Source organism: Haplochromis burtoni, unplaced genomic scaffold (genome assembly GCF_018398535.1).
Source record: "Haplochromis burtoni strain Fernald_Lab_line unplaced genomic scaffold, NCSU_Asbu1 Contig_132, whole genome shotgun sequence".
In the NCBI taxonomy this organism is placed as follows: domain Eukaryota; kingdom Metazoa; phylum Chordata; class Actinopteri; order Cichliformes; family Cichlidae; genus Haplochromis; species Haplochromis burtoni.
The window spans coordinates 590,283-616,757 of record NW_024582493.1 but is presented as its reverse complement, the minus strand read 5'-3'; the positions used below and the strand labels follow the sequence as shown (position 1 = coordinate 616,757).

General features: G+C 44.0%; 2 protein-coding genes across 3 annotated transcripts in view; both read left to right on the top strand.

The window, feature by feature from the left end:
* Window positions 1-16,339, top strand: part of ulk2 (unc-51 like autophagy activating kinase 2) — a 33,542-nt gene extending 17,203 nt beyond the window's left edge. For both annotated transcript variants that reach the window (XM_005930843.3, XM_042224199.1), the window contains 21 exons: window positions 213-286; window positions 406-507; window positions 593-651; window positions 1,792-1,874; window positions 2,496-2,546; window positions 2,629-2,717; window positions 3,057-3,225; window positions 4,723-4,780; window positions 8,951-9,100; window positions 10,474-10,619; window positions 10,706-10,786; window positions 11,182-11,444; window positions 11,521-11,699; window positions 11,992-12,101; window positions 12,238-12,375; window positions 12,468-12,709; window positions 12,815-12,993; window positions 13,115-13,233; window positions 13,321-13,478; window positions 13,566-13,701; window positions 13,871-16,339. In XM_005930843.3, the coding sequence (XP_005930905.1) occupies window positions 213-286; window positions 406-507; window positions 593-651; window positions 1,792-1,874; window positions 2,496-2,546; window positions 2,629-2,717; window positions 3,057-3,225; window positions 4,723-4,780; window positions 8,951-9,100; window positions 10,474-10,619; window positions 10,706-10,786; window positions 11,182-11,444; window positions 11,521-11,699; window positions 11,992-12,101; window positions 12,238-12,375; window positions 12,468-12,709; window positions 12,815-12,993; window positions 13,115-13,233; window positions 13,321-13,478; window positions 13,566-13,701; window positions 13,871-13,935 (2,651 nt within the window). In that variant the 3' untranslated portion in view covers window positions 13,936-16,339. The remainder of the gene's footprint in view (window positions 1-212; window positions 287-405; window positions 508-592; window positions 652-1,791; window positions 1,875-2,495; window positions 2,547-2,628; window positions 2,718-3,056; window positions 3,226-4,722; window positions 4,781-8,950; window positions 9,101-10,473; window positions 10,620-10,705; window positions 10,787-11,181; window positions 11,445-11,520; window positions 11,700-11,991; window positions 12,102-12,237; window positions 12,376-12,467; window positions 12,710-12,814; window positions 12,994-13,114; window positions 13,234-13,320; window positions 13,479-13,565; window positions 13,702-13,870) is intronic.
* Window positions 16,340-19,605: 3,266 nt separating this feature from the next.
* The window catches only part of LOC102304988 (aldehyde dehydrogenase family 3 member A2), a 19,066-nt gene continuing 12,196 nt past the window's right edge, over window positions 19,606-26,475 (top strand). The window contains exons 1-10 of the mRNA XM_005930842.3: window positions 19,606-19,747; window positions 20,209-20,371; window positions 21,772-22,003; window positions 22,746-22,831; window positions 22,920-23,128; window positions 23,213-23,330; window positions 23,428-23,569; window positions 23,768-23,934; window positions 24,021-24,120; window positions 24,202-24,440. Coding sequence (XP_005930904.1) covers window positions 20,210-20,371; window positions 21,772-22,003; window positions 22,746-22,831; window positions 22,920-23,128; window positions 23,213-23,330; window positions 23,428-23,569; window positions 23,768-23,934; window positions 24,021-24,120; window positions 24,202-24,440 — 1,455 coding nt within the window. The 5' untranslated portion in view covers window positions 19,606-19,747; window position 20,209. The remainder of the gene's footprint in view (window positions 19,748-20,208; window positions 20,372-21,771; window positions 22,004-22,745; window positions 22,832-22,919; window positions 23,129-23,212; window positions 23,331-23,427; window positions 23,570-23,767; window positions 23,935-24,020; window positions 24,121-24,201; window positions 24,441-26,475) is intronic.

The window sequence follows — 26,475 nt, the reverse complement described above, 5'->3', positions numbered from 1 at the left end:
AAATCAATATGTTATAAATTCAGAAAGTTTTTATAAAAGTAATGCAGTCATGATGATGATGATGATGATGAGTAGCAGTGTTGTGTTGTTATACACCACAGTACGAGCTCTGTTTGGAGTGCAGGGCGTCTCCATTCATTCTTCAGTTCCAACAGTAGTGGTTTGTGTTACTGGTGATAACAACACGTGTGCTTCATGTCTCCGTTCTACAGCTGACTTTGGCTTTGCACGGTACCTCCAGAGCAACATGATGGCAGCTACACTGTGTGGGTCCCCCATGTACATGGTCAGTGTGTTTTATTCTCTATATTTTCTGTGTGTCAGCTTTAAAAAAGATGTGTCTGCTCGGTTTGTTACATATAACTCTGTGTTGTGGTTCTTGGCTCGTGACCTGTTCTCTCTCAGGCCCCAGAAGTCATCATGTCCCAGAACTATGACGCCAAGGCTGACCTGTGGAGCATAGGGACGGTTATCTACCAGTGTCTGGTTGGAAAGCCACCATTCCAGGTAACAGTGTGCACAACAAACCAATAACGCGTGGACCTGTTGGTGTTTGCGACTGTGCGTCTTATTTCTCAACTTATATTTTCAGGCCAACAGTCCCCAAGACCTACGGATGTTTTATGAGAAGAACAAGAATCTGCAACCCATGTAAGTCACCTTCACACCGTAGCCTCAGACACGAGATGCATAATAAATATGTGCAATCAGTCTGTGTCTTTCAAATAGATCAATAGATTTAACAGGATACAAGTGACACATAATGCATGAAGATTATGTTTTGAAGTTGGTGGCTTATACCTTTCTAGTTGAAAATGCGACTATACAGTATAGTTTTTAGGAACAGAAACTGTAGGTATGGTGTTATTTGAGGTTGCTGTGGATTGTGGTGAACATGTGACTTAAGAAAAGGGAAGACCATATAAGACCAACATAAGAGAGGAGGACACAGGTGAACAACATGAAGAAAAGGAAGCGAGTGAAGGCAGAGGAAAGGATTAAAGGATGCTGCACAGAGCTGAGGAAGAAGCTGAGACTGGCTTTGAGTGGTAGGAAAGAATTCAAGTCGGCTTTGAAGGCACAGCTTTGGTGCCGAGGCGTCTGTTGTTTCATCCAGGACATGGTTTGGGGCATGGAGGTGGTGTTCTGTCAGGTGTTACACCCCCAATTCTGACATATTTGAACTACTTGTATGCTTTGAATAGCAGCATAGGCTGAAAAGAACTAATTCAGTTTTAAATTAAGGTGTATATTCAATTTAGTTTCAGTTATATAACACTAAATCACACCCACGGGTGCCTCAACGTGCTTTATATTGTAAGGTATAGACCCTACAATAATACAGAGGAAACCCCAACAATCATATGGCCCCCTATGAGCAAGCACTTTGGTGACAGTGGGAGGGAAAAACTCCCTTTTAAAAGGAAGACACCTGTGTCAGCACCAGGCTCAGGGAGGGTCTGTCTGAGAGGAGGAAGAGGGCAAAAACACAAGCTGTGGGAGAGAGCCAGAGATCCATAATAGCGAATGATGGAGCCGTGGAGGAGTAGAAGTTGTGACTTCAGTTACTTAGTGCTACCTGCAGGTCAGTTTTCAAATGGTCTGTCAAGCTGTATCCAAACTGGCAGACTAACAGTACTGACTATGTAATACGTACGTGATTAACAGTAACAATCCTATAAGCTACAGTGCACCCATTGCATTGTCTGACGTGCCTCAGAATGCACTGCACAGCTGATATGCACCCTGAGAGAAACAAAGTGTTGATGTTTCCATACTCTTACTACCCAGCATCCCGAGGGAGACGTCCCCACAGCTGAGCGATCTTTTGCTTGGGCTGCTGCAGAGGAATCAGAAGGACAGAATGGACTTTGGTACGTACTGACATCACAGTCTTTCAGTAGTGGTGCTTTCCATACTTTTCCTCTAATTTCAGTATAAAGTGTGTTAAACTGTGTAGGGTTTAAATAAGGATATTGTGCACAGTGAGACACTTTATTCCACTGTTTACCAGGGCTACAAAGTCAGTTGAATTTCAATACAAATCACGATTTTTGGTTTCCTACGATTAATTGAACAGGATAAACCAAGACTGAAAATGTTCCACTAATACAAGGCAAAACTTAAGAAAATGATTTCAACACCTGACAGCCAATCACAGCTTTTCCTTGGACCACTGGCTGACAGTACGACAGCTGCACGACTGTCCACAGATTCAAAGTTAGAAAGATGGAGAATCTAGATAAATAAATAAAACATATTGACGAGTAACGACTGGGAAAAAACTAACATCCTAATTGGGATTTCAGTGTTTGTAAAAATGAAAACTTGAGCACTTGACTCTGAGCTTTGACAGCAACTTCAAGAATGAAAATGAATCTGTGTGAGTCGGCAGGTTCTGATGCAGCAGGAGGGGAAGAGTAAGAAAAACTCTGAACAGGTTTAGATGGGGTATAGCGTGCTGTTTCTCACTTACCTATCCATCTCTCTCTCAGACACATTTTTCAGCCACCCTTTCTTGGAGTCGTCATCCACCATTAAAAAATGTAAGCACAAAGGTCAGATTCTACAGCACATCCACGCCTCATCAACTTGAAACCATGATTAATGGTGAGTTTCCCCCCTCAGCGTGTCCAGTTCCTGTGCCCATCACCTCCAATCCTGTGACAGACAGCTCCTGTGGCAGCTCCCCATGTATCCGCTACAGCTCTCCTCCTGTGAGTTTGATCACATGTATCACATGGATTTGTCTGGGAAATGCACAGATCCTGTGTAAAAACACTTCAGCCTTATTTTTAGGTCCGCGTGTGTGCTGCCTTTGAATACTGCTAGTGTGAGTGCTGCTGCGGTTACATCTTCCGCTAGTTATAGCAATCTCTTCATGTCACTGCAGCAGGAGGAAAGGAGAGACTTCTCAGCAGTGTTCTCTGTAACAATGTAACGAGATTAGTTTGACAGTCAGCGCTGCCCTGCTTGGAAGACTTAATGGGATCAGTCAGGAGCCTCACTACAATTTATACTCCCCCCTCTCCCATACTCTCTCTGCATGTGAACAGTCTCTGCCAGACATGCAGACTCTAGCAGAGGATGGTCTGTCATCCCCTCCACTCGGTCCGCCCAACTTCCTGCAGCTGTCCAAAGAGTCTGCAGGAAGCACCAGCAGTAAGAACTCTTCTTGTGACACGGACGACTTTGTCCTGGTGCCCCACATCTCTGCTGACAGCTGTAAGTGCCAACACCTGTCTATATTTACACCTAACTTGCATCTTAATGTCTTCATTATATTAGCTGTCATGTCTTCTTTTCAACCGCTAGTACTGAGGTAGAACTACAGACCTGCTTAAATTAATGACTCACATTTTATGATGCATTATCTAAAATGACTTTTAATGGTGATTGGAACATAAAAACATCATGTACCAAATGTTTAATAAAATAATAAATAATAAAATAATAATAAACTGCCTAAAAATGGCCCCCAAAATAATGTAAGCTTTAGCTTTTTTCCAGGAAAGTTATATTTGTACTTGATTTTTACTTTACTTTGCTGCTTCCATAAAGTTCAGTACTTTCAGTGCTATGTCTCTTTTATAATATCTGTGTGTCTACCCAGGACCTAACCTAGCAGTGCACCAGAGTCCATCACTGTAAACTTTGCCATAGTACTGCAAACTGCCTATTTCAGCCTGAGCTACATTATCATTTAATTCGACGATAAATGATAATTTAACATCAAAGACATAACTTCAGCACCATTCCATTATCTGTAATTTTAAAGGAATCTATACATATATCCATGTATCTGTGTGCAGACCATGTGGTGACTTCATGGTATCAGCTGGAGGGACTGCCAGGCTGTAACACATGCAAACTGAACTCAGTCTTTATTTACTGTGTATCAGAAGTATGTACTCATTAATTGAAGGTGACTGACATAGACCACTTGTTATATTGTAGACAGAAGTGGTTCTCTCATTAGTTAATTGTAGAGTATAAAATGCTCCAAGACTCCAGCAACTACACCAGTGTGAGTAATGTGCTTCATGTGTGATCTCAATATAACAGCTGACCAAATCACAGCTTTTATGGGAATTGCTAACCTATGCTATAGTAATGACAGCTGTAGCACCAGCATGTCTCACCATGTTGTCTACAGTGCAACTCTGGTGTAAACCAAACTCCAGCACACCTGATATTTCCTTAAGATTTTGTTTTGGGTTTTTTTTTTCTTGTTAATAGAAAAAAGAAACTATTCCTAAGACTACTCGTAAATCTACAACATTTTACATTTCAGACAGCAATAGTGTGAGTTAGAATTGTCCAAAGAATAATGTGTTAAATGTTGTGTTTACTCAAACCCTCGAGTCGTTTAAAAACCCCATTAGGATGTAACGGTCAGTAATTTATCAGAGCTCACTGGACTTTTATTAGACTGGTTCTGTTTGGTTAAAAATGCCTCAACTCTTCATCAGAAAACCGAGAGACTGCTCACCTCTGTTTGTAACTGCTGTACAACAACATTGTGTGTTTAGTCTAAGGAGCTTGAAACAAAAGCGTCTGGACTTCTTTAAGTTGCTTGAAGGCGTTTCACCTCTCATCCTTCTTTAACTGATGAAGCTTCTCCTAGACTATGATGACCTGGATGACTGAGAACCTTCACAGACATTGTGTGTGTGTGTGTGTGTTAATGATTGTTTTCTTTCCTTTTTTCCTCATCCTCAGATGACCAACCAATGGGACCAGGTCGTCGGGCATCCAGCGAGTTTCTCATGTGTGGAGGGTGAGTACGAGGCTGTGCAACATATTCTGCTTAAGTTAGGTTGAATTTTCTGACCTTACCAAAATAATTATCAGCCGAAAAAGAAAATGCAGTTCTAAAGAGAGAACTGAAAGTTTACCATAAATGACTTCTGCTTCTGTCAGCAAGTTTGGCACTTGTCGTGTGTTGCTGTATGCACATAACCCGAAGAGCAGAACTAGCAAAGTGTGTCTGCAGAGAGAGACTTGGACCAAACAGTGGATCAATTTGAAGTACTGCAGAGAGTAATGAGCCACCAAAGAGCAGCCACAGCAGACTCACACTCAGCTTTGACTTTCACTACCCATTGCTGTTTGTGTGCTTGCTCCCCATTTAGATGACAGGTGGTTTGCTGCTACCAGAATTCTGTGCCCTATAATGTTAAACCCCTGTTGACTGCAGGTGGCATGTAAAAGATGAGCTGGGTTAGAGTTGGCCACATTGAGGTGAATGGAGGTTTTCCAGACATAGCTGTGGTAGGGCTGACACGCCACATCTGTTTTTTTTCAGTAATTATTTGTTTTGTTTAACAACAGTTAAGTGTGATTCATAAAAAAGGCTGTTACCTCACTGGATGTTGGAGATGCTTTGAATGCAGCCCAGCGTCACTAAGCCACCAGGCACCGTTTGTGGGCTGTGAATTGGATATTTTCAGGACAATAGGAGTGTGTCACGATGAGTCAGACTGTTTCACACAAAGACATGTTTGAATGCTCATATTATCCATTTTAATATGATCTATTTTTGTGTCAGCAGGGCTTACTTTGTTTCTTTGTATCACTATTTCTGTGAGCACTTGACAAACAGCCTGCTTCCAGCTTTATCCTGGGTAACCCCTAAATGGTGCCGATTTATTTATCTTGACTGAACGCTCCTGCCCACTACCAGCTCTTCGTGATTAATCGGTTACAAAGAAGGTACCGAGCCAGACAACATGGTGGTGCTGTGCTAAAAACAGCACCAGACCCACAGAGAGGACTGTGTGTATTCGAATAAGAGTCCCCAAACCTCTCTTGCATTTTTTTTTTTTAACACACGCAAACACAGTTTATGGAATAAATATTGGTCTTATTATAGTAAGTACTGTACACAAACACACTCTCACACTGCCGTTGACACGGCTTTCATCTCCTTTTGGCCTTCCATATGCTTCCTAAGTTTATTCCCTTTGATCAGCTGGTGTTTTTCTTACTGCAGTAATGTGATAGTCCATATTGAAATACATTCAGACTTCCTTGTCCTACCTGTGATACCTGTGATGTTGTATTAAATTGCACACAACCCCACACTGATTCATTCATTCAGTTTAGTTTGATTAAGTTCCTTATTAATTTAATTGCATTTATATAGCGTCAAATCACAACAACAGGTGCCTCAAGGCATTATTGGGATTAGGGTTCAGGGTCACCTGATCCAGTCTTAACTATATGCTTTATCCAAAAGGGAAGTTTGAAGCCTGATCTTAAAAGCAGAGACGGTGTCTGTCTACCAAATCCAAACTGGGAGCTGGTTTCACAGAAGATGGGCCTGAAAGCTAAAGGCTCTGCCTCCCATTCTACTTTAAAATACTCTTAAATTGATCTTGAATTTGATTCTGCGTTTAACAGGGAGGCAGAGAAGAGAAGCCAGTATGGGGGATATGCTCTGTCTTTCTAGTCCCCGTCCAGTTCTGTCCTGTACTCTCAAGGAGATTTTAGGACAGCCTGATAAATAATGACTGACTTGTCCAGCCTAGAACTAATAAATACTAGTTTTTGATGATACTGCCCAAGCAAAGCATGTGTAGCATGGATCATGACTCCCATTTACATGAAGAAATTGGAGTCTATTAGATAGAATTCAAACCATTGGAGTGCAGTACCTATAAATCTCTGTGGCGTGCTCCAATCTCTGTAATCAAAATTTATGGTCCCCAAATCAAAAGCTGCACTGAGGGCTAGCAGGACGAGCACAGACATGAGTGCGCAGTCAGAGGCCAGATCATTTGTAACCTTCACGCTGTTTCTGTGCTGAAAACTGACTGAAACTCTTCAAATAAACCATGTTTGTAACAGATGTTCTAACAAATCATCAGTTAGATGTTTGCAACTAGTCATCAAGAATGTTTGGTGAAGTCAATCTTATAGAAAGCTGAGTTCAGTTTCACTGCCCATGTTAGACCTGATTACTGCGGCAGGCATGCAGCGTACCCCTAACGCTGTCTGGGAAAACACCCCAGGCGAGCAGCACTTGTCTTCTGAGCGATGCTGACATGAATGCTTTTCCGAGCCTCTTACGCACAGTTTCTACATTCTGCAGGTGTGCACATCTCTGCCAGTGGTTTTGTGACTGCATGGACTCATTCACAAAGACTTTGCGATGCAATGCAGCCATCAGGCAGGCTTGAACGTATAACATGAACAGCTACTACAGCCGTGGCATCTCAGGTTGTCTGTAATCACCATTTGATCCTACAGACAGCTGAGCACCAGTGTGTGTGTATGCCCCTCCCCCTGCATGCAGAGTGGTGCAAGCAGCAGCCACCCTGGGGAGAAACCCTGGTAAATGGAGCACACATTTTAGCCTAACACTGTTAATGCAGACAACTTCAAACTCAGCAGGATAGATAGATGGTAAAACCCGTAAGTATTTTGATTGAATACAGACCCAAAAGTCAAGCTAAAGGTTAATATGAGAGTTAAATACTACCTTGTGTAGTATTTTGCATACATTTGCTTGCTCTCTGTGACTACTTTCTCGTGCCCCTGTCCTTCCCCCAATGCTTTGCACTTCGTCTCCCTACTTTCCTGTTTTTCATGTGTAACCAGCTCCAAGCCAACGGTCCTCACTACTCTCTGTTCCCGTTTTGCTCACACTTGCTCCATTTCAGCTTCCTATGTGTGTCTATTCTGTGCTGTGCCCCTCTAACACCCTCTGCTGCCAGCTTTACTCCCTCCCTCTACTGTTCTCATGGTTTTGTTTTTCCCCTTAACAATAAGTCTTCAGTGCTTACATAAATGAGTTAATCATTGACACACAGGAAGAACCAATTTTCATTTCATTGCAGTAGTTGTCCCTAGCAATTTGGAAACCGCAGACACACTCTCCAAAACCAAAGCCTTGTTTATCCTGTTTTCTTTGTCCTGAATTGGAGTCCAGAGAAAGGATGAAAGGTGGCACAGGAAGGGAGTGTGGACCCTGGGGGTAGCGAGAGGAGCGTGTAGAGATATTGTTACTGTAAAAAAACAGACAAAGCAAGTGATGGTGATGAATGAGGACACTTTTTAGATGCTGACATGGTTTAAAAACCAGGTCGTCGGAGACGCAGCTGAGTTTAAAGATACAGCCTCGCTCTCTTTCTACTCTTGGCTCTTTTTGAAGAGCAGCTGTTCACTGACCAAATGTTCTTTCTCCTTTTTAAAGCCAATAACAGCAGCACGCAACACCTTTCTCCATATTAACAATGGCCGGGCTCCGTAAAGCTTTTAGCAGCTTAGAGAAAATGGATCGCTTCAACAAGGCTCATTACCTCACATGCTAGTGGTGCAGCACGTGCTAGTGTTTATTTCTCAGAACTGCAGATATGCCACAAAGCAGCTGCTCTCTGGTTCTTTGTCTGGACTAGTCCAGCCTCACGTGTCCTCCTCCCTCCCTCCCTTATGGACCCTCCCAGGCTTTCATTATTACATAACGGGTTTCTAACTCGTGTCACCTTTAAAAAAAACATTAAAAAAACATCCTATATGTTCTTAAAGGCCCTGTTTAGGTGTCATTACGTTACGCTCAGAACATTTTGTCTCCTCTGGAATGATAAAAGAATGTAAATGCACTTCCCCTCCCGTGTCTGTACAGCAGAGGACCGCCCTCATGCGTGCTATTGGCTGCCCCTACATGTAGTCCTGCCCCAAGCAGAGTGAAGTCTGAAGCTGATTGGTCTTGCCTGTGTTTACATGGAAGCCTCTGTCCCTGAGAGGCTGGGCTAAAACTGAACTTCCCCAACCTGCCTCCATCTGAGCGTAAACAAAGACCTCAGGGCTGTGAAAGTTCACAAGCTGTAACTTTTGGACTTACCATGACAATTGAAACTCCAGACAACTTCACGCAAACAAGCAAGCAGCAGCAACTTCAAACACATTGGCTAACGACGCTCCTTTCTCACTTCGTCCCCTCCAGGCAGCCACAGCCCACCCCAGGACAGACGCCTATGGTGTCCCCGCGGGCTGAGACCACCCCCATTCCAGTTCCTACGCAGGTTCGCAACTACCAGCGCATCAAGCAGAATCTGTCCAGCAGCCCGAACACCACACTCTACAGCTCCCCCAGGTAAGGACTCTGCTGGGATTGCTCAGTCAACTTATCGAGTGGCAATGATGAACTGCAGAGGAATGCTTAACTCACCACAACTATTTCATCAGCCATAAGGTTTCACTGAAATTACATCAGTCAACTGCCTGCTTGAGTTTATGGCCTTGCTGAGGGGTTTGTTGACAGTTTCACGTGAAGACAGAAGAGAAGGGATGGCACGTTGTTTCTCAGGGAAACTAGTTACATGATAGTGTAGTGGTTTACATATTCGCCTAACAAGGGGAAGGTCCTCGATCGGATCCTGGGAGGAGACACAGATCCCTCTGGGGTTATGTCAGGAAGGGCATCCCGTGTAAAAATCTGCCAAATCAAATATGTGGAGCTACTCACTGTGGCATTGCTAATGGCTCTGTTATTAGAAGTTTATTATGTTAGCTTCTCTGTAGAATTTCGTTCGTCTGGTGGTTTACTTACTTTGCCAGTGAAATTCCTCCTGTAATGCTGAACAAAGTGTCAGAGACAAATTCAAATCTTCAGTCACGGTTCTACTTTCAGCTCAGAGTCAGATGGTTAGTGTTATTGTTCTCACTGCAGGAGCAACATTAGTTAGATCCCTCCTCATCTGTGGATTCATTTTCCTCTGTATTAGCAGCAGAACAGTGCACACAAATGCTAATATTAGGTGGGGAGTGCAGAGGAGGCAGCTGATGAAAGGTTGATGCTTTTTCAGTTTTCTTAGCACAATTTACGTGAACAACGTATGCAGGTGAATTTCAGGTGTTCGTTTATGTTTTAACCACAGGACAGTCAAACTGTAATGTTTCACTTTAACGTGCATGATTAACACGTGTGATAAAGAATCACCACAAAGATTCTTTTAATACAAGGATGAGAATCGTGTCAATTGTTTTTCCAAAAAAACGATTGTGCAAATTTAAAAGATATTAATTTAATTTTAAAAAACATTCTGTGTTTTATGTTTTGCAGTTTACCAGTTGCATTGCATGGAATTACAATTTCTTTCAGCCCTGCAGACATTCATCCTGCCTTCGTGGTTTCATAAGTGCAGCGAGGAACATACAGCTGTACCACCAAAACATATTACCCACATTTGACAGATATGATGATGTGGGGTATCTGTGTCATCACACGAAGCACCATGAATGTGTAACGAGCTGATGATGGTGATATTCATGTTTAGACGACTGAGTAGACTACACAGTTTAGTATCGGACTGAAAACTGCCAACTTTCAGCTGTCGTGAGTCGTCTCAGCAGCCAAACAAATGTTTGCAAACTGCCACAAGATGAAATGAGCCAAAGGAAGACTGGCTTAGACTGTTACTTCATGTCTGTTTTGTATAATTAAAGATTCATGCTTGTGTTTTTCAGATCTGGCACAGTGAGGCGATCTAACACCAGTCCAATGGGTTTTCCCAAGGTGGGCTCGGGGTCTCCGAGCTCCGCAGACGTCCCTCAGACTGTGGGCCGCCGCCTCTCCACTGGAAGCTCCCGGCCCTACTCGCCCTCACCTCTCGGTAAGCTTACGTTTAATGACACCTCCCAGACATGAAGGGGACATCTCTCGAGTCTCCTGACAAATCTAAGCTCTTTCTGTGTGCAGTGGGCACCATCCCTGAGCAGCTGGGTCACTGCTGCTGTCACCTACAGAACCAGGAACCCCGCAGCCGCAGTTCTTCAGGAGGTACGTTCCCAACAACGATGTGTTTGACATTTAAAAGAAGCAGAATTGACAACAACTGCTGTTCTGAGTTCTGATTCTCTTGCTAGTGACATGACTTAATTTTTGGAAAGTGCATGAGTCACCATGACTCCAGGCCATTTTCAGAGTCTCTGGCTCCGCACATGTCTTACGCCTTGTTCACTGTTTGTGTCAAGAGGTTTGCTGTCATGGTGACCAGGAAGGAGGCTTCACTGTCCTAAATGATGAATCAGATTTTAGTGCTTTGTCCCCTGTGTGAAGAGGCACACAAATGAGCAGCACACACTCTGTGGAAGGTTGTAGGGAAAATGGTAGACTTGATGCTAAGCCATGGATGATTACTAACTGGTATTGGTTCTAATCCACTGTGTCTTTAGGTTCCCCCATCCCATCCTCTCAGCTCCTGGGGGCTCGGCTTCAGAGCGCCCCCATTCTTACTGAGGTCTACCAGACCAGGCAGAAGCTCCACAAGCAGCTGTCTGACCCTGTGCAGCCTTCCTCCTCCTGCAGTCACTCCCCGCAGCTTGGCCGTCCCGCCAACCTTGGTTCTTCCCCCACCAAGCTGCTGGGCTCCTCCCCTCGCACGTCTGACTGGCTTCAAAAGTCCCCACTGCCCACAATCATTGGCTCCCCAACTAAAGTGAGTGCCCTTCAGTGAAGAAGTATGCTTTTAGCTGTTAAATTTAGGTTACTTCACTTTTTTGTCTCTTTTTCAGACCATTTCAGCACCATTTAAGATCCCCAAAACACAAGCCTCCTGTAACTTGATGGCGCTGGCAGACAGCCCCCAACCCACAAGGATGCTGGCTGACGCACACGATGTTTGTGGACACCACAGCAACCCCTTCCTCGCCGGGCGACCAGCTGCTCCTGAGGGCAGCCGGACATTTGGCAGGTATAGAAGCACCCAAATCTGCTTCCATTGGAGCTGTTAAATCTGATAAATGCACATATGGACAGTCCAGTGCAGTCACTTACAACATGGACTGTGAGATTCGTCATAAATAAATAAAAAACAGCTGATCAGTTGGTGTACTTATGCAGTGACAATCTTTCACCTGGCTCAATTTCAGACTTCCCGGAAATCTGATTGATTTCCTTTTTACATGAAAGATGTTAAGAGTGGTTTAACTGTGAAAGGATGATGCTGTGCACCTCTGCTGACATCATCTGCACTTTCCTTACAGGTCTGTCAGTACAGGTCGTCTGTCTGACCATCCAATCAGAATCACTCTGGGTGGGCAGCCCTATCAGGGCAGCAGTGACAGCCTGAATACTGAGCGGCCCATGGACACAGGTATGAGCACGGAGCAGATACTCTGCATGTGTGAAATTAGCAACATTGTGTCCAGTTTAAGCCGTGAGAACATCGTTTACAAATAAACGGTTCACTGAACGACAGAAGTAACGAGCACATTTCCTCCTGCCCAAAGCCCCCGCAGGTCCGAGCACGCTCGCTCACGGTGGGTCAGCGAGTCCTCGTACGGTCCTTTTCACTGTGGGTTCACCACCCAAGAGCAGCACTCCTCCAACCTGCAGCCACCTGGGCACCCGATCACGCACCACTTCAGGTGAGGGAAACCCGCCACCTTCTTGCAGAGCTGAGCTTTAGGAGGAAAGCTTAAAATATTTCTGCCATGCTCTCTCCTCTCTGTCCCCTCAGTGGGCTCCAACAGTTCAGCAGGCTCTCTGTGCTCAGTCAGTGGTCGGGTTTATGTCGGCTCTCCTCCGGGCATGGCCATAGGCTCGTCTCCTCCAGGAGGTTACGGAGGTGGGCAGGTGGCCCCTGGGGCAGAGGGGGCACCCAGCAGCCTGCGGTACGTCCCATATGGGACCTCTCCTCCCAGCCTAGAGGGGTTCATCACCTTTGAAGCCCCAGAACTTCCTGAGGAGACTCTGATGGAGGTGAGAAGTAGGGATTGGTGCCTTACAAGAAGTGGTTGATTCTTTTCATGCAGTGTCTCTTCTCCTCTTCAACATTTCATTGCAATCTTTCTTTCCGTGCCCTAGCGTGAGCACACAGACACCCTGATGCACCTGCGGATGATGCTTTCATTTACCGACTGCATCCTGGAGATGGCGGCGCTTCGAGCCGGGGGGACAGAGCTCGGCATCTCGGCTGCATCCCTCTACCCTCCCCAGGACAGCGTGGTTGTGGACCAGATCAGCCAGCTGAGCAAAGAGTGGGGGTAAGAAACTTAAGTCTGCTCTGATTTTTAAGTAATTTTTAATATCATGTAATCATAGGGCCCTTTGTTTGTAAACACTTCCCATTTGTCTTACGAGCTGTGGTTGTGCTGCCCCCTACAGGCAGGTGGAGCAGTTGGTGCTTTACATGAAGGCAGCTCAGCTCCTTGCTTCCTCGCTCCATCTGGCCAAAGCTCAGATTAAATCTGCCAAGCTCAACCCTTCCACTGCCGTCAAACAGGGTAAGGACGTTTCTGCTTCCTCGCTGCCTTTTTCCTTTGTATTTTATCTTTATTAGTTTAATAAAGGCTCTCCCTTTATCCTCTCAGTGGTCAAGAGTCTGAATGAGCGCTACAAAAGCTGCATCTCCCTGTGCAGGCAGCTGACCGACAAACTCAACCACTTCTTCTCTGATAAGCAGCGCTTTGTGGACGAAATCAACAGCGTCACCGCAGAGAAGCTCGTCTACAATCACGCAGTGGAGCTGGTGGGTCTCATGTGTATGCAGTGACAAACCTATTGTACAGATAGACTTGGTGCTGGTGAGGCTAATGCGATCGTGTGCGTGCTCCAGGTTCAGTCAGCAGCTCTCGATGAGATGTTCAAGCAGACGGAGGACATAGCCTATCGCTACAGCAAGGCCTCCATGCTTCTGGACGGCCTGTCCAAGATCCTCCAAGACCCCACAGACATCGAAAACGTGATGAAATGTAAGCAGAAGCTCACCGTCTTAAGCAGTTGAACTTGGGGGGGATGTTTTACTCAGACGCGTTCAGGATGGCGCTGTGATTCATGAGACATTGCAGCATTTCCTGTGCATTCCACGTTTATCTAATGACTTCTATTAACGAGTTCCTGTTTTGTATCTGTTCCCTGCAGACAAGGCCAGTGTGGACCGCAGGATCTCAGCTCTGTGCTACTGTACTGTCACACTGTACGAGTAGAAGAGCTGGTGAAAGCATAGACAGAGGGACCACGTCCTAAGACTGTTGATTACCGTTCCCACAAAGCCCTCATTCCTTGTGTAGCAGTTCAAGCACCTTTCATCGGCTAGGTTTCATCTCTGTTTATCATGACTTCATTTTACCAGCTGCATCGCAGAGTGACCGCATAAATCTACAACCAAAGATGATGGCAGATCCGGAAACAAGACGCTGAACCTGGCTGTAGGTGAACTTGCCCTTTCAGGTGCACTTTTTTATGTCACGATGGTCGACCGCCATCAGACGGAAACATTGGGGATTCGTTTCTACCAGAACAAAGAGGACTCACGGGACCTCGACAGACTCGAGCTCCATAAGTGGCGGCTCATCTTTTCAAATCCTGTCAGTGTCCGTTATTTACTCAGAAGTTCGTTTTGTTATTTATTGGTTCACATGCACATGGATTCTCCCTGAAAACCTCAAGTATTGGAGTGGAAGGAGCGTGTTGTTGTTCGTTGTGACAGATCTAACTCTGTGGACTTTAACATTAAACTGTTACAGACAGCTGGAGAGCTCTGTGTCTGGGGGGGAGGAACATCTAATTTGTGATTGCTTTGTTTTTATGTTTCTTGTATTTTTAGCTCATGCACTTTACCGTTGAGAGGAGGAGGAAGGTGGGAACGTGATCACTTCTGCTCCGAGCCTCAAAATCGACCCGCTGTGTGTGGGATGATCATCAAGCTGCTGTAAAGCCACAGCTTTAATCATGATCTATTTATCTGAGTGCAGCTCAGTCTGTATAGTGTGACACAGATTGGAGCTTTCTCCGAGATTCCCTGGTGATGTCACTGGGAGTCATCCTGATTCTGGCATGGGAATTTCCTCTGCTTAGAGTGGCTTGGTGCGTAGGAATATTCGGTTCCTGCAGCTTCTACAAATGTCTTTGTTCAGTCTGTGATTGTTCCCAACCTTCTGGAAGTGTTACACTAAATCTTTGGATTTCAGGTACACTAACTGTATGTTGCATGTGACGCATTCAGGCTGATTTTCAAACTAATAGCTAAAATACAAAATGTCAGCGTTTGCATAGAAAGCTGAAACCTTTGGATCATGCCACTCACAGCATGAGGGATGGAGGCTAATGTGTGGTGGCAGCAGATATCCAAAAGAAACCCAGAACTTGAGTGGATCAGAGACTCTGTCACCACTGCCTCGCTGAGCAGCCAGTCGGGTGTCTACTTTACACCTCGATGGATTTAAACTGAATGGTCATATTTACTTGACAAGTTACCTTAATAACATGTTTCCTTAGACTAAAAACAAACTACAGCTTTTTATGCTTCGTCAGAATCTGTAGCTTTTTTTGAGTAAACACAAACTCCATGTTTGCAGACTTGTATATATTTTATTGTGGAGCATGTGATTATTCCCTTAGCCTCTTTTTGAGAGGAGGGTGAGTGTGTGTGGGATGGCAGTGGGAGAGGGCGTGGATATCAAACGCCCTGCCTGTCAGTCAAAGAGCACAAATCTTTATATGTAGATAGATGAATTTGTATTCAAGTCTGCCAAGGGTTTGATAAGGAGACCCTACTTGGGCACAACAGGAGTGTGCCAAAGACTACAATAAAACTTCTGGCAGCTCCAAATCTTTCCAGAGAACTCTTTTTACCAGGACTGTTCATTGTTGAGGTCATGTTTGTTCAGCGCTCCCGAGTGAGCGTAATGTCTTCAGATTTCATTCTCCTAATTTTGTGAGACTTGATTTGTCACAATCCACATCGTCCCGCCCCCCCGTCAAGTCCTCATGGGGTATGTACTGTATGTACGAGCATATATAAACACACGTGCACTTGCCAGGTGTGCTTTAAGGCCAGTAGTATCCAGTCAGCATGGAAAGGAGGTGCCTTCTTGTGAAAGCAGACACAGGCCTACTCCTCTGTACAGGTGTGAATACATTCTTTGTATAACGGCGGTCTCTGGACTGTTCCTCCAATGTACTGTTCTCGTTTTCTTTTCTAGACACGTCTGGGTTTCGGTTTTCCCTCATCCCTGTCATGGGCGCTCTGAGCCACATAAAGCCTTTTCTGCATAAAGAGTGAAGAGGGATAAATAAGGCGAGCCACCTGAAACTTTGTACCATTCTGAACTACGAGTAAAACTGAGATATTTTAGGTAAAGCATGGGTACCACGTCTGCATTTTACCCTGTACAACCTCTAGGATGTGGAATGTATGTATCCTGTCGTTCTGCGCCTCTCCAGCTTGATCTCAATGCATTTTGGAAGCCCCCACCATCAGACCCTGATGATGAACACCAGTTTTTCCACGTTTAACATTATACTCGTCTGTCACTGGGGGGGGGTCTCTCTTTGTTCTTTATGGAACTGAAATGCAGTTTTTGTTATTAAAAGAGAAGGAAAAGTGAACCTGTGTCACTGCGCTGTCTTTAATCTTAGTTCTGATTTTAAATGTACAATTTTATTTCTGTCGTTTCTGTTTTTAACAAGAAAAATCGGTTTCCTAAATCGCAAAGACTGCAACGTAACAATCTCTCAAATTAATCCTTAAAAATATAACGGCTCGAACTATCCATCCATCCATCCATCCATTCGCTTCCGCTTATCCTTTTCAGGGTCGCGGGGGGCGCTGGAGCCTATCCCAGCTGTCATAGGGCGAAAGGCGGGGTACACCCTGGACAGGTCGCCAGTCTGTCGCAGGGCCAACACACAGAGACAGACAACCATTCACACTCACATTCACTTGCACATTCACACCGAGTGACAATTTAAACGAAATGCAGTTTGCATCCATCAAATGCTTTAGCCATGATATAGATATATTGGCAATAATATAGGGTATATAGATATATTACAGAAATGGGTCTGTTATAGGTACCAAGTCTGCACCAATGAGCTACTAGATGAAATCCTGCCATATTTTGACACTGTGTGCAGTGTCCTTAAAACATTTGACAAAATTGGACAAGTGGAGGACAAAAGAGGAACCGACACATCCACTATAAACAGAGCAGGCAATCAATACCTGAAAGTCATGCCATTAAGAAATAGGGTGGAAAAAATCGTGCAAAGACCTGACACAGAGATGCACCTGGCCCTTCAATTGAGCCCTCTAGTGTTCACTGAAGCATAATCAGAAATGGTCTGAGGTGATTGTGAAGGAGCCATTCTTAAGAAAGGGAACTGGTTAATGAGAATCAGTGGCAGTAGGTCTCATGAATCTAAGTATGACATTTTTGGTTCAATTTGTCATCAGTATGTATCAGGGGTGGGCAATTCCAGGCCACGAGGGCCGGTGTCCTGCGGGTTTTAGATCTCACCCTGGGTCAACACACCTGAATCAAATGATTAGTTCATTACCAGGAATCTGGAGAACTTCAAGACATGTTGAGGAGGTCATTTGAATCAAAGACACGAGCCCTTGAAGCCTGGAGTTGGACACCCCTGCTCTAGACAACACCGCTCATCCTCCTCTGAACCAACCTATGACTGTGTAACATAGAGGGCTGTCAGTTCACATTAAGTCTAGGCCAGGGGTGTCGGACTCCAGGCCTCGAGGGTCCTGCAGGTTTTAGATCTCACCCTGGGTCAACACACCTGAATCAAATGATTAGTTTATTACCAGGCCTCTGGAGAACTTCGAGACATGTTGAGGAGGTCATTTAGCCATTTAAATCAGCTGTGTTGGATTAAGGACACATCTAAAACCTGCAGGACACTGGCCCCCGAGGCCTGGAGTTTGACACATGTGGTTTAGGCAGTAACGATAGTTTAAGCCAGCAAATTTAGAAATCCACATGAGTACCTGAAAATCCTATAAAAACTCACTAATCCCACGACTCGCTCATTTGCACAGCTAAAGGTCGCCCTCTGGGACAAATACTCCTGTGAAATTTTTCCACAACCCGAAAAACAAACAGAATAAAACATTCCTATGGAAAAAACACCCTGCCTCTTGGTTTAACCTGATCAGGTTAGATATGAAATGACCATACCAACCATAAAGGTCAGGAAAAGCTGGGCGGCCCCCTTCCCAATCACCTGACTTCCATAGAGGCTTAGAACAAAGAAACAATGGTAAGTGTGACAAAAGGCGCAAAAAAACTTGGAAAAGTGAAACAATGTAACCTTCACAATAGCAAATGAACACATGGACAGAATATGCTTTGGTGTAAAGAGTTAATATTTATGAACAAGTTGTGGAAATATTAAGACAATCCCTTCTCTGTGGAGTGGGACAGGAAGTCAGTACAATGTAGGCCCAGTCCTTCTGTGGCAGTGACCTCCACGAGCAGTTCTCTGAAATGTTGTTGTAAGGCTGCATTTAGGACCTCAGTCTCATTAAACTGGAAGATTGTGCTGCTACAGTGGCGTCAAATGACAGGCATGAGAAGTGTGGGATCCTCCAAAGTAGACCTCAGACATGTTTCAGGAGCAGCTGGTGCTCCTTATGTTCTCGTTTCTTTCCGCACTACTGCCATCTACTTATTCAAGATCTTTTGTGTTCTATTTTTTAAGCAAAACTTTCACTTAAATGGTTTAATTAGTTGTTTTGTTCTTTGAAAAATAAAATAAAACATTACAAAACAAATTTCACACTTTTGTCATAGGCGCTTTTCATAGAACACCGTGTTTTCTACACTTTCTACTTTATTTATATCTCCCTGTCGACAGGGTCTGCCAGTCTTTCTGATAAGAAATTCAATACCTGTAGATCAACCTTTCCAAATCTGACCGACAAGCCTGTGAAATAGTGATGTGCGAATCATGAACGAACCGTTCAGTACTCGAGAATCACTTTACTGATTTGTGAATCATGATTCACAAGCCCAACTGACTCATTCACTGACCAGTCCCTTTTGCTGTTAGCAAACTAATTTCATTAATAGAAATATATCTAGCTTATAATTAAAATTGTGGGGAAAAACAGCCAGTTTCTTAACAGAAACGTTTCTGCTCTGAGTAGAAGCTCACATCAAGACAATAGTTTCTCAGCTCACAGTAGCATCGCTCTGCTAACATGCTAACAACACATTTGAGTTACTCACCCCCTCCCTTCCTGAGCTGAATCATAGCATGAACGAATCACTCAGGACTCACTCACCCCCTCCCTCCTGGCTCACAGCTTCTTCTTCTTCTTGGTTGGCAACCAATGTTAAGGCGCATTACCGCCCCCTGGCTCACAGCTCAGTGGACAGTCAAATGAGAAAATATATATTTGTCACATTTGAGGAAAATACTAATAAAATAAAATTAAATAAAATAAATGTTCCCTTTAGAAATCTTAATTTTATTTTGCTCTTTTTTGCTCTATAAAAATAGTTGTTTTTCTTTTTCAATCGTCTTAGGAGTGGAAAGAGACACAAATTAAGTTTGAGTGAAAATGTACATTTTTTGCACTCTCTGGTCAACTGACTCAGTGACTCAAATGACTCACAAAATTCGATTCATTTTGGTGAGTGACTCATTCAAACTCTATTCAGTAAAAAGAATCGAATTTACCATCACTACTGTGAAATGTCCCGGGTAAGATAGCGCCGCCATTGCGTGCAACAGGTCCGCAGCCTTAACATGAAATTTCCCCTTGTGGGACTAATAAAGGTATCTTATCTTATCTTCTTACCTTTAAAAGCAGCCTGTTGTTGTGGTGGTAGGCGGTGCTTAGTTAGACGTCTCTTGTGCTGATTGGTCTTTTCCTTGATTGTCATGCATACCGTCCATTTGCTGCCGTCGTCATTCCTGGGCTTGTTTTAACAGATTGTGTCCAGTTGGAGGTCAATACTGGAACCAGCTGGAGTGGAATAGGGACTTTTTAAGGTAAAACTTACTTGCTTTAGCCGGTCTTCAGATGTTCACAAATTATTAACGCTGCTTAGCCGCTAACATGTTAGCTACACATAAACACTGTTTTAGCAGCCAGGCTAATCCGAGCTGGAGCTCCACCAACAATTTGTGCACCGTGGAGTTTTATGCAGTACTGAATGCATTCTTGGATCACAATGGCTCTCAAACACTGATTATACAGCTAACGCTCAGGGAAAGCTGCTCATAGCGAACAAGGTTATATAACCTTTCATCGTTATTAGCAGTAATGATAGCATCATGTTCATTCCCAGTACCGTACACTTCACGCTTTGCTTTAGGGTGTTGTTGACGTTTCACATGTGACAAATGTCAGAAACGTGGGCGTTTAGGCTACGGTCTCTATAGTGCTTATCTTCGGGGAAAATGTAGCCTTTCGTTAGTATAATACTGACGTGCTGTAGCTTTCTGTGAAGGATGTCCCGACAACAACTGGCCGTGCAGCGGGCCAGGAAGTCCTTCCAGACGGGAAAAACCAAACCTCTGGAAAGCAGGATCCACCAGCTGAGGAACCTGCTCCGCTTCGTTACAGAGAGACGGAAGGACATAGCAGAGGCTGTCAAGAAGGACCTCAGCAAGGTGACAGTATCACTGTTAACAGCACATGGTACATTAGCGTCGTCTGTAAACCTGTGAATGAACACCATCAGTTATTCTTATTATTAATGGCTTATAAATATTTAAAGCATGTGAGCACAGTCTTGGACAACACCAAACACCTCAGGTACAGCTCTCACCTGCTCTCCCACCCTTTCTCTCTCAGATGCTTGTACAGACAAGTGAACCCAACAATATACAGTCCAGTGTACAGTGGGACGAAATATTGTCCTCCTGGATCAAAGGTGCAAACTGTAGAGATAAAAATGATAAAAATCCAACTATACAGAAATAAGATAAACTAAGAATAAGTACAGCAATATTGTACTTGAATAGAAATAGAATAGGAATAGAAAAGAATGAGAATAAATAAAGACAATACACAGACGGAGTCAAACAGTGCAATACAGAATAGTGCAAGTACTGGAAGGGAGTGTTATTTAGTCCAAGAAGTGTGTGGAGAAGAGTCCAATGTGGAGGAGGGCAGCACCCCTATAGTAATCAGCCCTTTACCAGATGTGTGGGTCTAAATCATTGATACTGCTGCGTACATGGACAGCTAGAGATTCAGTCCTGACGTCTTTGACGTTAGCTTCAAGTCTGTTGCCTGGGGCGCAGTTGCTACATTGTAATATAAAGTCTCTGAGGATGAGTCCATGCAGTTTAAAGAATGACACATGGACATCCACATAGACCCTTGCACCTGACCTGAGCAGACTGGCAGATGCTCAGAGTAATCAGGGGCTAATGGTGAGCCGAGGATACGCCAGCTGGCTGATTAACTAGGCCCACTTTAGTAGCCCACTAGGAGTGCTGTGGAGCATGTTGAGAGCACCTTTCTTACTCATGGTTCTGATTATGACACAAAAATTAACATGAAACAACAATAAGTAACCTAACCTTATTAGGGCCACGATCATGACACATTAATTTGTGTTACAGAAACATTATAGAAGTAAAAAGTATAAAATATTTACAAGAAGAGAGAGAGAGGGGTGGCTGTGACAGTGTGACATGTATGTTCCCTGTGGAGAAAATGAAACATGTGGCTGGAAAGTGTTAATACTAAAACAAATGTTCTGGCAGGACCCGTTCTTGTATACTTAGTATACGTCTGTATGTTCACAGCAGTTTAGACACCAGATAAGTTCTCAAGCAAGTGTCATATTAAAAGAAATCAAAGGGACATGCTCTCATTTTCTTCACGGCAATAATCTGACTGCTATTTCTTACTTTGTGTGCCTGAAGCTCTACTTTATATGGAAATGATGTCACTATTTGTGTTGGTGTCATATTGAATATTGTGGAGACCAGCTGCAGATCATCCAGGAAGCAGTTTGGTTTGCAAACTGTCCAACACTGGATTTTGCCCCTGCTTTCAGAGTGAACATGGGACGGAGCTATTTGAGACACTGGGAGTGGTGGGTGAGATCAAGCTCGCTATCGAGAAGCTAGCCGAGTGGGCAGCTCCTCGGCCAGTGGAGAAGAGCCTCCTCACCATATCGGATGAGGTCTTCGTGCATCCCGAGCCCCTTGGAGTGGTCCTCATCATTGGTGCTTGGAACTATCCCTGGGCTGTCACCCTGCAGCCGCTGGTCGGAGCTATTGCTGCCGGTACCATATATACCCATGTGTATTTATTTACCAGTATTCTTTTAGGTGCATAGTCTATAGCACATGTGCAACCTTTGTTGGCATATCAAAACCTCCTTTTGCACAAATTCTAGTGCACTGACACCTTGCACATTATCACAGAGAGCAGGGTAGGCAAATCAGCCTTACAGAGATATTAATCACAAAGGAAGGACTGTTTAAAGTGAACCTATTGTCCTTTTCTTACTTATACTGTTACAGTGTTGTATACTACTAGTAATCATGGCCCAAGATCAGTACGTGCACAGGTAATCCTTGTGAACCACATGCTCAGTTTCCACACACTCGGTTTCTGTTTTTCCACTCCAGGCTCTGTACAGTAGCCCTATGTGCTCCTGTCAGACACAAAGCCTTGGCTTGGAGTGCAGAAGCTTGATCCACCTCGGCTTAAAAGAAGGTGAAAAGGAGCTTAACCTGTTTTAGAGGATGAGCTAGAAATGAGTGTGATGGATCCCCTTTTAAGGGATAGTTCAGCATTTTTAGAATAGATTTAAATACCTTCATGCTAAGTCTTAGTTAAAAAGAAATGGGGGAAGGACTCTGCTGCTGTTGTAGACTGGAATCAATGATTCACTGTCCAACTTTAACCAGTAAAGTGTGAGAAATAAAACCACTTGTCCTGCGAATGAATACTGCATCTTCTGCTCAGTCGGTTCTTAAAGCGTACCATCATCCATGCCACTGTGTCTGTTCGGTCTCTCAGGTAATGCAGCTGTAATAAAACCATCTGAGGTCTGCTGTCACTCTGCTAAGGTCATGGAGGAGCTCCTCCCTCGGTATCTGGACAAGGTGAGGCTCCTTCCCTGTTGGATTACCTTTCTCGTACATGTAGTGTAAGCATGCTAGGAGTTCCAGTGACTTGACGCCCTTTCCACAGGACCTGTACCCGGTAGTGACCGGTGGAGTGCCAGAAACCCAGGAGCTGCTCAGGCAGAGATTTGACCACATTTTCTACACGGGCAGCAGCGCAGTAGGCAAACTGGTGATGGAAGCTGCAGCTCGCAACCTCACCCCAGTCACCCTGGAGCTGGGAGGGAAGAGCCCCTGCTACATCGACAAGAACTGTGACATCACTGTTGCGTGCCGGTCGGTCCTCTCTGTAGAACAAAGGAGAAACTTTAAAAAACACAGCTGAGTTTCCAAACATCAAGTGTTTTCTTTTTCCCACAGTCGCATCACGTGGGGAAAGTTTGTCAACTGTGGACAGACGTGTATCGCTCCGGACTATGTCCTGTGTGAACCCTCCATCCAGAGCAGAGTACAGGAGGAGATCAAGAACTGCATCAAGGTTGGTTTGCACTATATAAAGAAACGAGTGGTGGCTGAAGACTTTTGCACTTTAATGCTTCTTTTATTCTTAATGATCTTCCTTTGACACAATGCAGGAGTTTTACACAGATGATCCAAAGACTTTTGAGGACTACGGACGAATCATCAACAAGCGGCATTTTAAGAGAATCATGGCTCTCATGGAGGGCAGCACAGTTGTTGTTGGTGGAGACTCTGATGAATCCCAGTGCTATATAGGTATGTATGTAAGATGGAGCCAGCGGGTATCCCTCAAAATGTTAGGAGTTGTTTTAAGCCAACTGGTTGTAAAGTGGAACCATCTTTGTATTTTGTGTTTCTCTAATGTCATGCACATGATGGTTAAAGCCTCTGTTCCAAAGCTCTGTATGTGCGGTGTATTGGTCATTGCCCTCTGACCCTGTCGTCTGTGTGCAGCTCCCACTGTGCTGAAGAACGTTACAGGCGAATCCAAAGTGATGAAGGAGGAGATCTTCGGGCCACTGCTGCCCATCATCACAGTGAGCGGTGTGGATGAGGCCATCCAGTTTATTAACGAGAGAGAGAAGCCGCTGGTCATCTATGTCTTCTCCAATGAGAACAAGGTACAGCGCATCACCTGCAGACGTCATTTCCTGTTATTTAGATCTCTTTAAATCTCTTCCCTTCACTCCTCCTGTGTGATCCACAGCTGATCAAAAGAGTAATAGCTGAGACATCCAGTGGAGCTCTGCTGGCTAATGACTGTCTGGTTCACTTCACTGTCAGCTCGCTGCCCTTTGGAGGAGTTGGTGAGTGGATGCCTGTCAAACCCTCCATCAGACTTACTGGTTTTTCATCTTGAAGCTGACTTGTTCTTTTTCCGTTCTAAGGTCACAGTGGTATGGGATGCTACCACGGTCGCTACGGCTTTGACCAGCTGAGCCACATGCGCAGCTGCCTAATCAAACAGCTGAAGATGGAAGGAGTGAACAGCATGCGTTACCCCCCACACACTGCCAAGAAACTGGGCTGGGCTCGGTTCTTTCTGCTCAAGCAGATCAATTTGGGCAGGCTGCGTCGCATGATGCTGCTGGCTATGTTTGTGGGCGTGGCATCGTTTGTGGTGCAGGTAAAGAAGCTCTGCCTAACCTCATAAAACTGCTCCTATTAGCCAGTATTCCATTGTTATTGTTTGTGTGCTGTTAGCTAGCTTGCACGCTGTGTGGTCAATGGTAACTTTATTGTCTCCATTGGGAAACTGATTTGCAGTCTGTCCATACAGAGAGACAAAAACAAACAACACACACACAAAGCCCAGAGAAAACAGCCCAAATTATCATCAAAAAAGTGCAATGCACAATGGCAACAACCCTTATGGTTTAGTATTATATGTTATGTGAGCTAGCATCAACCAAAACAACGATGAGACCTTCTCAAAGGTCTCTCGGACTATTATGTCACGTCTTCTACAACAATATGTACAAGCCTAATTCCAAAAAGCTGTAAATGTCAATCTACATGCGTAAGAAAGCAAATGCAATGATTAGCAAATGTCATGAACCCACATTTTATTTACAATAGGACAAAAAACACATCCAGTGTTTAAATCGAGAAAGTGTAGCAAAAAGGGTTATTTTGAGTTTGATCGCAGCATCAAATTTTGTTTCAAAACTAGAAGTAAAAGTGATGCAAAAAACATCTAGAGAAACATTTTGCAACTAATAGGTTCATTGAAAAAAAGCATATTAGTGAGGCAACTTTCACTTTTGATCTCCGTCATAATAATATCAAAACATTCTCAAGAAATCTCTGTGCACACGGGACAATGCTCAAAATCAGGGTGACACGTCAACAACCTTCAGGGCCTCTTCATTCAAATCAGGCATCATTCTATCGTGGGACTTACTTCATGGCTAAGGATCACTTTCCAATCATTGCCAGTGAACACTGTTTATCGTTCCAGCCACATATGCAGGTTATAATGATTCAGTGCCTTTGCACCACCAGGAATTTACAATATATCAGGTATTTAAAGCAACTCCCATTCAAATGGCGGGTTTTTCAGGGAATATTTTAACATGACAGAATAACATGAGTATCAGTAAAGTTAAATTTGACGTGAAGCAACCGATACAAGCTGCATAGCTAAGCTACAGCTAGCTGTCTAACTGTCCCTGTGATGGCTATTCATAAATCCTTGCTTTGCTTGTTACGTGATGGCTACAATCAGTAGTTTAAAATTAAAGTGTCATATTTAATTTTTAATATCTTTAAACAGTGTTTAGTATTGGCCAGAGTTCTGTTTAGCTGGAGTTTTGCCAAGGTGTTGCCACAACCGGTTTGTGCCAAACCAAATGTCTTAGATGGGGCCCCTCTAACCACGTTATGAATACACTGGTAATGTTACATTTAAATGGTCCAACAACAACAACAACAACAACAATTAAAAAAACAAATGTGTCGATTAGGGATGGGAAGATGGGAAGACTTGGTTCCAGTAGTTCATCCTTATGTGCATGATGCACATTCAATTCAGTTCAATCAGTTTTATTTATACAGCTCCAAATCACAACAACAGTCGCCTCAAGGTGCTTTATATTGTAAGGTAGACCCTACAATAATCCATACAGAGAAAAACCCAACAATTATATGACCCCCTATGAGCAAGCACTTTGGCGACAGTGGGAAGGAAAAACTCCCTTTTAACAGGAAGAAACCTCCGGCAGAACCAGGCGGGGCCATCTGCTGTGATTGGGTGGGGTGAGAGAATGATGACAGGATAAAGACATGCTGTGGAAGAGAGACGGAGATTAATAACAAGTATGGATGAGAGCGTGATGGTAAAGGGTAAACTGCATCCAGGACAGAAACAACTGTATTATATTGCTAGCACAACTGCGGCTATTTGCAAGCATCTGCACAGACAGCATGCTAACACTAAGTTAGCCAGCATGCAGTTAATTTGCATGGAAAATAATTTCTTTGATATGCTGCTTAGTGGTAGCAGTGACTCTCAAAATGGAGCCAGTGAGAACTGATAAGGGAGTTGATAAGGAATCATATTGATAAGTGATATCAGTAATCTGAATTGTAGGGGTGCAACGATATTCGTATCGATATTGAACCGTTCGATACAGTGCTTTCGGTTCGGTACGCATATGTAT